This window comes from Saprolegnia parasitica (genome assembly GCF_000151545.1).
Source record: "Saprolegnia parasitica CBS 223.65 unplaced genomic scaffold supercont2.372, whole genome shotgun sequence".
Lineage (NCBI taxonomy): Eukaryota > Oomycota > Saprolegniomycetes > Saprolegniales > Saprolegniaceae > Saprolegnia > Saprolegnia parasitica.
This window is the reverse complement of record NW_012156766.1, coordinates 1-9,366: the sequence shown is the minus strand read 5'-3', so window position 1 is coordinate 9,366 and position 9,366 is coordinate 1. Positions and strand designations below refer to the sequence as shown.

The following is a 9,366-nucleotide window of genomic DNA, read 5'->3' as shown; positions in this document are numbered from 1 at the left end:
GCGTGGACCATGTGATTTCGCGGCACGAGCCGCGCACAATTTAGAACCTACTGTAGACACAAAGCACAAGCGCCAGACGACGAGGGATTTTCATTTTGTCCCAACATCCCACTCAGCGATCCCACTCTACCAGCAATGGGCATGGCATAGGATGTTCAGTTCCCAATTGCATTGGCCGGCCGCAAGCGTACCTCCGCTCCGGCCAACCCCATGGCGCTTCGACCCGTCAAGCGCACCAAGACAGAACCAAGGACCATCGAAGCGCTCGGTCCCGACGTGCTCCCGCGCCTCGTTTCGTTCCTGCAGCCAAACGACGCGCTCAACCTCTCGAGCGCCAGCACGGTCCTCGACGCAGCCATGAACAGGTCCGTGTGGCGCTACGTTCTCATTAAACAGTGTGGCGTCAAGCCAAAAATGATCAAGCCGCGATCGCAGCTCCGCAAGATGGTCGTCGGTCTAGTCGAAAAGAAAACGTGCAGTCACTGCGGCCACTTTGAGGTCCGCGGTCCCTTCACGATCACGGCTGACAATGAGCACCACGGCGCAAAGCTCTGTTTGACGTGCATGGAAATACCATTTTTCAATGAGATTGGACACATGGAGGCCCTTCGCAAGTACAAGCTCAAGCACCACGAGTTGCATGCACTGCCAGTCCGTCTCGTCGCCTCTGCGTCCTACGATCACGAATTGGGCGAGCCACGCATAAAGAAGATGTACAACCTACAGAATGTGCTAGATCTCGTAACAAGAATGCGCATGTAGTTGCACAATGCACAAGGCAATTTCATCGTGCTCCAGTTTGGTAGCGTACTACTAGCTACGTGTTGGCACCGCCAAGGGACAATTGGTGTATACTTGAGGTAGAGCCCATTGAGGCTGCGCCATCTTGTGATCGTCGTCGACACGGCATCGATGCAACTAGTGATGTGTAATAGTTACCATCTTTTCAAGTTTGGTATGTGGGTGTCGTGGCGTTGCATTGGCTAAAAATCCTAATTTTTCCGTCAGACGCAACGATGATTGGATAAACGGAAATAGTGTCAATAGTAGGGCTGACTTGTGAATGAATAGCTTTGAGCTCGGATAAAATGACAAGGCTACACCCTTGGACTTTACTAAACCCATCATTTTCTTCCTTCTGCAAAGACTTGCGCAAGAGGTCAAACACTGTCGTCTCCGAGTCGTTTGGAACGAGTTGGGCATCTCAGGATTCCGTTTCTCTTATCAAGTTCCGTTGTGATTCTAAAATGCAGACCACGGTGATGATGCGTGAAGGTCCTTCCCATCTCCGTCGACCGCCAATGAATGAATGATGGTGTTTCTCGTGGCGTTTTCCCATTTCGATTCATTGGATGCTCATTTTGCGATTGCAATATGGCCGGCCACAAGCGCACCTCCCAACCAACCAACACGACTACGCCTCGACCCGTGAAGCGCGCCAAGACAGAGACCGTGATCGAGACGTTCGGCCCAGATATGCTACGAAGCATTCTCGCATTCTTGCAGCCAAAGGACGCACTCAACCTCTCAAGCGCCAGCCCGGCGCTGGACGCGGCCATTGACAAGTCGGTGTGGCGCTACGTCTTGCTGGAGCAATGCGGCGTCGAGCCAACGCTGCTCAAGCCGCGCACGCAGCTCCGCAAGAAGGTCGTCGGGCTTGTCGAGAAGAAATCGTGCCACCACTGCGGCCATATTGGAAGAACCAAGCAGAATCTCTATATGATCAAGGTCTTTAGCCAGCACCACGGCAAGAAGCTCTGCGGGATGTGCATCCAATACCCCATGTATCATGAGATTGGACTTCAGGACGCGCGCCGTCGATTCAAGGTCGCATACAGCCAGCTGCGGACGCTGCCCGTTCGACACGTCTCCACTGGGAAGATGCTCAACCTCCAGCATGTGCTGGACCTTGTGGCGAGTGGGTAACGCTGTACTAGTAGTTGATCTTCTCTCGTTGGCTGCTCTCCAAATCAGGTTACTAGTATTTGTCACGACTACTGTCTGTGTGGTGCTGGTCTCGTTTTAAAACCTCTTTACCTGCGTGCAGTTCCCGGTACAGATGGAGACGAGTTTGGCGTTGGCGCGGATCCTGGACGTTGCTTTTAACCGATCAACTACATGATGTGCTTAGTTGCTCCTACCCTGTTCCGTGGCAATTTTACCTGTTGGGTCGTCTCTACACGTGGCAAGATGAGAGTCTTCGCACCAGGCCTTGGTTGCATTAAACACTGCAGATCACATAGTATCTATCGCAGAAACACCACATCCCTACCACAAGGATTAGGAGAACAGGCTGTCTGCCCCGTCTCTCGTCCATAACACGACAACATGCTATGGATCCTCGAGGCATCAAGCTGGGTTTTGGGCTGCTTGATGATCCCTGTCTCGAGCTTGGGATTCCGACGACCGTCGATGGCTCGCTTTTGCTTGAAACATCCTATGGGCAAGCCAAGAAGAACCGAAAATGAGCTAAGTGCAACGGGCGACACGAAGCGACTCTCGTCGAGACGGTGCTGATGCACTTCAACTGGAGCTGCGAGCCTTCCGTCCTGTACTACTACATTCGATCCTCTTGAACACGCTTGCAACAACCAAAAGGCAACATGTATTATGCTGACGACTCGAAACAACACGTCCGGAACGGCGGTAGCCGACGGCTCGCCGCGACCAACGTCGCACTCTCGAGCGGACTGCACTGCAGATTCGTCGCACGCACAACGATGGGTGCCGGTAGCTCGAGCGCTGCGAGCGCAGACAAGAGCGCGCGGGCACCTTTGGCCCCCAGCGGGTTTTTCGATAGATCCAAGAGCCGGAGACGCGGTGGCCATGTGTCGACGAGCGCAACGACGCCAGACGATCCACGCATTTGATTGCTCGCCATGCGAAGCATATCGAGCGACGGAAGATGTTTCAAAGCGACGGCGAGCGCCCGTGCGCCGTCGTTGCCAATGCCTTGGTCGTCAAGACAGAGGTCGCGAAGGAAGCGCGGGCGGGATGCCGCCATCGCCGACGCCAGAGCGATCGTACCAGCGTCACCAAGCATGGCGTCCGTCGAGATCGTCAATGCATGCAGACACGCGAGCTGCAACTGCGAAACGCGCGAAACCGACGACGCTGGTAGTGCCACGTCATAGACGGTCCAATCACACTGCGTAAGGCCATGGACCGTCCTTTCTTGCCTCGTCGGGACCAGCGTCGCAACCACGTCGTCGGGACGGTTGCCGTCACGCGACGCCACGAGAAAGCGCGTCTCGGTGGCTTGCGTCGACGTCATTTGCAACTGAAACGCGTAGCTGCCGTCGACGCGGACGCTTGCATCCCCATCAATCGTCACCGAGAGATAGTTCGTCGACGACGTTCGAAGCATGGTCGCCAAGTGCCGTCCGGCATCTGGCACAGCCCACGCGACGTGTCGGAGCGAGAGCTCGGTGAGCGACGACGCCGTGTGTAGCCACGCAGCGAGGGCCGCCAATGTCGTCGCAGTCCACACGGCCGTGCCTTGAAACGTTAGACGCACGCGGCGCAGCGACGGCATGCGCAGCGACATCAGCATGTGATCGGCGTTCGGAATTGTCGCTGACCATGTTACGTCGAGTTCCTGCAGCGACGTCAACGTAGGCAGGACCACGACGAGGTGTGCGACATCACTAGCGGTCCAGGCGCGGGTCGTTGCCGAGAAGGCCTTTTGGCCATGCACGTGGAGCGCGAGGGACGTGATGCGAGGCCCCCACTGCGCCGCCGCAAAGGCAAACTCGGTTGGGCTCGTCATCCCGCGCAGGCGCAGACGCGTCTGTGGTCGCGCCAAGAAGGTGCTCTCGTAGACATAGTCCACTTCGAGGCTCGGGTACAGCGCAATCGCCAAGTGCACGTGCTGCAAGACGCGAGCATTCCGAAGCATGTCGCGCGGCAGGCGCAGGCGCGGCCAGAGGTGGCGCAAGGGCACAAGCGCGACGAGCTGGAGAAGATGCTGAAGCGAGTTCGTGAGGTAGGCCGATGGCCACGCGCGCAGGTACGCGACGAGGTCCACGCCGGACGGAATCGCACACGCGATGAGCTCGATGAGCGCAGCTTCAGTCACAGCCGTCATCAAGATCTGGGCCGTGCAAAACCAAGGCGTGCAGTATGTACCAGGTACAACCCAGCCCAACTTCAAGTCCATCCGGACATATTATCCGGATAAGTACCTCGAGACTCAGCGCCAGAAATTTTCTGGCGCTGAGTCTCTGGCACCATTTTATGGCGCCAGCAGCAAGATAGCGCGTTGTGTACAGTGCAAGGGGGGTGTGGGCCGCTGCGTCAACTGGTTCCTTCGACGACGCTGTCGATGCCACCGTTCTAGTGCATATCAAACGACAATCACTGCATGCGCTGCAGTGCTACACTGACAACTAGTACTAGTACAGTGTACGTCGAGTGCGGCCCAGCTAAAGAAGTATCCTGCTCTTTCCCACAAGATTGTTCTTGCTGCAGAAAGCGCGTGTGGTGCTCGATCAGGTGTGGCCACGTCGTTGCAACTTCTTCCCAGACAACTGTCTCTTCTGCTTCATCATGGCGCGTCGTCGACAATCTACTATAGCATTGATGCCAGCGCCAGCATCCCTTCGAGAGACGCAGAAGGATTCGTCAAACGCGTTCGAGCGGAAAACATCAAGTTTGCAACCCCGGGTTCCAAGACTCTACAAAGCGCTACGGCTGCTGCCCGCTCTGGGCTACTGGGAGTGTGCCTGGAGCTGTCCATGTCATTATCGAGCCTACGCGGCGAGCAATGGCTCGCGCGAGGTTGACGCTGCAATAACGCTCACCTACGTCATGGTAGTGCAAACTGGCTGGGGTACGTGGCGTCGTTTCGTGCGACTTGCGCGATCTTTTGGTCAAAGGTCGCGCCTTTCTCACCGCCATCGTGTGAGCGCTGGTTTGTACAATGCAAACGGTTTATTCTACATACAAATCCCAAGTGCGACCTTTCAAAATCCATTAAAATGCGACTGCAATCGAAGAACTCGCGTGCGAATCGAAGATTACGCAGTCGCGGTTGTGGCGCTACTTGGCAGAATGGACGACGAGGCCGACGTCGACGCGCGGCTCCAGCAAACGCTTCTGAAGCAGCACGAGAACTACGCTCGGCAGAAGGAGCTCCTCCAGAAGCTCAAGCGCCAATCGTCGGACGCCACGTCACTGCGTCTCAGCGCGATCCGACCGCCGACGCCGACACCCGCACCCGTAGACGAGCCGCCGCGCCTTGCGCAAACGTTGGCCGAGAGCCACCACGAGGCGCTCAACGAGAACTTGCGCAAGCAGCTCGAGCTCATTCGACGTCTCGAGCACGACAATAGCCGCCTGCGCGCCGAAGCCGCGTCGCTCCGCAGCCAAGTCGCGCTTCTCGACGAGCGAGCCAAGGTCAAGGACCTCGACTCTGCACGGCGCGCCAATGAGTTTGAGAATGCAACCGAGCTAGCGGCTTCGCTCCAGCGCGAGCGCGACGACCTCGCCCAGCGCAACACGCAGCTCAAAGGCTTGCTGACCAAGGCGGCCCGTGTCAAAGAGAGCTTGGAGGCCGAGCTCCGCTCGTCGTTGGAGGCGCAGCGCGCGCTCCATGAGCAAGTTCATAAGCTCGAATACGACGTGCAACAAGCCATTTTGCGCGAACAGAGCAGCCAGCACCAGAGCCAGACGGCCGAGTCGCACCAGATCCGACTCCATGCTGCGATCCAGACGCTGCAAGACGAGCTCGCGCACGCGCAGACGTCGCTGGCACACAAGACGGAGCAGTGCACGTCGATCCAAGCCTCGGCGAATGCATGCGTGGCCCAAGTCGAGGCGAGTCTCCAAGCCGCGCAAGAGTCGCTGGCGAAAGAGCAGGAGAAGCGGCGGCAGTGGGAGAGCGCTTGCCATACCGTCGAAGACCAGCTCGAAACGCTTACGGCACGGGACCAGACGCAAAAGGTTGCCCTCGAGACGCTGCGCGAGCTCCGCGAGCGCAATACGCTGCTGGAAGAAAAGGTCCCGTACTACCACCAGCTCGAGCTCGACAACAAGGACATGCACGGCAGGCTCCTCCATGCGCAGCGCGATCGGGAGGAGCAGGAGCGCAACATGGTGCAGCTCAAGCAAGGCATTTGGCAAACGACCAACGTGCTCAAAAAAGAGATTGAAGCCATGCGACTGTACCTTCTCTCGATTGAAAACGACGCCGACGGCCTCGGTGTCGACGACGTGGACGTGGCGGTCGCGTCGTGGCACGAATGTCCGTCGGAAATTCAGGTACCCTCCCCTACCCCTTGTGCATTTTTTTCATTTTTTCATTTTTCATTTTTTCATTTTTTCATGGCTCATCGGGACGCTAGCACTTGCGGACAATGCTGAGCCACTTCAAGCACGACCTCGTGCATGTGTCCAAGCAGCTGATTGCTGGTCGAGAGAACGAGCGCGCCTTGAGTGACCAATGCAGCGTCCTCTCGCAGAAGCTCGGCGCGTGCAAAGCCGACATGAAGGAGCTGAGCCGCGAAGTCGAGCGGCAGAAAGAGGCGTGCGCGGTCGCCGAGTCGGCGCGCGACCTCTCGATTCGCGAGAAGCGCGATCTCTTGCTCTGGAGCCGCGCCACGTGCCAGAAGACCGAGCGCATGGCCAGCGAGGTCGAGCAGTGGGAACAATTCACGCTGCAGCAGATCCACCGCATGCAGCGACTGCCGTGGCAGGACGCATCGTCAACGACGCCGACGCTCGATCTGCAATATAAGACGTACGCCGACTTGCGCCAGAGCTGGGAGGCCAGCCTACAGATCTTGCTCCAAGAAGCCCACCAGTGCCATGTCAAGGCGAACCAAGAGACCCATCGCGCCAACAAGGAAGTCAAGAAGAAGCTCGAGGCGGTCCGGAAGCTCGACTTGACCGAGACCGAGATGCAGCGCAAGCTTCACGAGAAGGACGTCGAGATGCAAGCGTGCCAGCTCCGCCACACCAACAGCATGCAGTCGCTTCAAGAGCAGCATGCGTGTCTCTTGCGCGAGAACGACGCTCAAATCACTGCGCTCACACGGCAGTTTACCGAAGCCACCGAACGATGGACGCACGCCGAAGCGTCGCGCCACCACGTCGAACAACAGCTTTCGCAACTCGAAGCGGACGCGCCCGTGTACCTCAGCATCGCGCACCTCTTCATCGTGAGCGTGCGTCCCATGGTCCTTCAGATCGCAGAGCTTCAAATGCAGAAGCGGATTTTGTCCCACCACATGCGTCTCCTCGAGAACCAGCACAAGGAAATCGAAGCGATCGCGTCGCTCTTCCAATCGACAACGCCCGTGCGGTCGCTTCTAGTGCGCTTCCGAGCCGCGGCGCTGGCCGTCTTTGCGTGCAACCGGTTGCGGCAAACCGCTTCGCACTCGTACGGTCGCAACGAAGCGCTCGGAATGGTCTTTCCGCAGCAAATTGGCGTCGTCAAGCTCCTCGCGCTGCCAAGCGAGACGCAGCTTCGGGCAGGTGTGAAGCGACTACACGCCAACGCCGCGTTTGCAGACAAGGTGGCCACGCTCAGTCAGTGCGGCTTGACCAAGCGATACCAGCACCACACGTCGTATGGCCAGTCGCCGGTCGGCGAGGCGCTGCTCGAGGCCATGCACACGCTCGACCCGAGCGGCGTCCAAGTCGTCCAGAACGTTCTCCAAGGCCACGCGAGCTTTCTGTGCGATTTACGCCCGGTGCGGCACGCGGCGACACACACTGTTGCGATTGACGTGCACCGGATTCGGCGCGAAGTCCTCGAGTGGATGAAGAAGGTCGAGCAGCTGCAGTTCCAGCGCAACGCACTCCAAAAAGAGAACTACGCGCTTCAAAACGCCGTGCAGGACAAGGACTATCAACTCAAGGAGCTCGAAGTGCTCAACGCCAACACGGCCGAGCTCAAACAAAGCTTGCCATGTACCAGACGCACGATGGACACAGTACGTTGCGTGTCTTGATGTGTTTTGTTCTTCTCCCATGTTGGAGGTGCACGTGGGTCTCTCGAATCTGTACTGTTTGCGGCCGACGGCTCTCGGTGTCTTTTCCACTTATCATTTTGATTTTCCACTTTTCACTTTTGATTTTCGACGTTTCACTTTGATTTTTGACTTTTCACTTTGCATTTGAACGTTGTATGATGCCCATATTACATCGTGCATGGCGTGGACTCAACGGCGACATGACCACTAGGTATCACGGTGCGCGAATTTGAGCTCTGTGTCCAAGAGTGCAAGCAAGCCGAGCACCAAGTCACGTTGCTCGAGTCGACAATTGCCGAGTCCAAGCTTGTGATAAAGGACCTCGAGGCGCAGCTCAACGCAACGACGGACCGGAGCAAGACGCTGGAAGATCAACTCAACAACGCACGCCATGCGCTTCTCGAAGAGGAAGACACGGTGCTCAATCTCAAAAGCGTCATTGCGCGCTACGAGAAGGAGCTCAAGAAGCTCCAAGTGGCAGCGCAGAGTGTCCACACGCAATTCCAGCAACGCTGCTCCGAAGCCGAAGTCGACAAGGTCGAGCTCAACGCACTCGCTGCCATGCTCCACGAGACGCAGCGCAAGAACGAGTCGCTCGAAGCCGAGCTCAAGGTCATCCAACACGACCTTTTGGATGCCAAAGACTCGCCACGCGATCATCGAGACCACCACAGTGCTTCGTACCTGCTCGTGCCACCCGTGCCGCACGCCGAGTACAAGCCGCGCCGGTCGTTCCACTCGAGTGCCGCGTCATCGATTTCGGACTCGGCTCCGCGGCATCATTCCCGCGTGCTCGAGAAGATGCACATGACCGACTTGGAGGATGACGTCAAGGTGTCGATGGACCTCGACAAGGTCAACCTCGCGGTACACAGCTACATGGAGCGCATCGACAAGAAGCTCCAGTCCATGTACGGTATTCCAGAAAGCGGCAAGTGGCGCGACTACAAACTTCAAGACGCCTAGATGTGGTGCAACAATAGACTACATAATGATGTGACAGTCCTGAGAACCGAGTGGTGCCTCTATTCTAGGAATGGCGAGGTGGCAGATAATGTGGGATTCCGGCGCCATTCGCCCGGAGTTTTTCCGGGATGAGATGCCCGATTTCCGGACGATGGACGGTAGTTATTGGCGAGGTGGCAGATAATGTGGGATTCCGGCGCCATTCGCCCGGAGTTTTTCCGGGATGAGATGCCCGATTTCCGGACGATGGACGGTAGTTATTTGCCATCGTGGCAGATATCGGCCAATGGGAAGCGCCTTGGTATGGCAACCGTCCGGCAACCGCTGGCAACAGCCAATCAAATGCCTGGATACCAATTCCCAACGACGAATAGGATCGCTGGATACCAATTTTGATACACCAATCCAATTGACTGTGAAAGGC

The 9,366-nt window shown here is 57.2% G+C and overlaps 4 protein-coding genes across 4 annotated transcripts; 3 read left to right on the top strand and 1 right to left on the bottom strand.

Moving 5' to 3' along the window:
- Positions 1-210: 210 nt before the first annotated feature.
- Positions 211-745, top strand: SPRG_16779 (hypothetical protein; the record flags this gene model as incomplete). The annotated part of the gene is made up of 2 exons (XM_012356090.1): positions 211-651; positions 737-745. The coding sequence occupies 2 exons, from the start codon at positions 211-213 to the stop codon at positions 743-745; spliced, it is 450 nt and encodes a 149-aa protein (XP_012211480.1).
- Positions 746-1,374: 629 nt separating this feature from the next.
- On the top strand, positions 1,375-1,926 carry SPRG_16777 (hypothetical protein; the record flags this gene model as incomplete). The annotated part of the gene is made up of 1 exon (XM_012356089.1): positions 1,375-1,926. The coding sequence occupies one exon, from the start codon at positions 1,375-1,377 to the stop codon at positions 1,924-1,926; it is 552 nt and encodes a 183-aa protein (XP_012211479.1).
- A 682-nt stretch (positions 1,927-2,608) lies between these two features.
- On the bottom strand, positions 2,609-4,113 carry SPRG_16775 (hypothetical protein; the record flags this gene model as incomplete). Its single annotated transcript, XM_012356088.1, has 1 exon — positions 2,609-4,113. Exon 1 carries the CDS (start codon positions 4,085-4,087, stop codon positions 2,609-2,611), a length of 1,479 nt encoding a protein of 492 aa, XP_012211478.1. The 5' UTR covers positions 4,088-4,113.
- A 939-nt stretch (positions 4,114-5,052) lies between these two features.
- SPRG_16772 (hypothetical protein) lies at positions 5,053-8,942 on the top strand (the record flags this gene model as incomplete). Its single annotated transcript, XM_012356087.1, has 3 exons — positions 5,053-6,261; positions 6,345-7,914; positions 8,188-8,942. 3 exons carry the CDS (start codon positions 5,053-5,055, stop codon positions 8,940-8,942), a joined length of 3,534 nt encoding a protein of 1,177 aa, XP_012211477.1.
- Between the last annotated feature and the right edge of the window lie 424 nt (positions 8,943-9,366).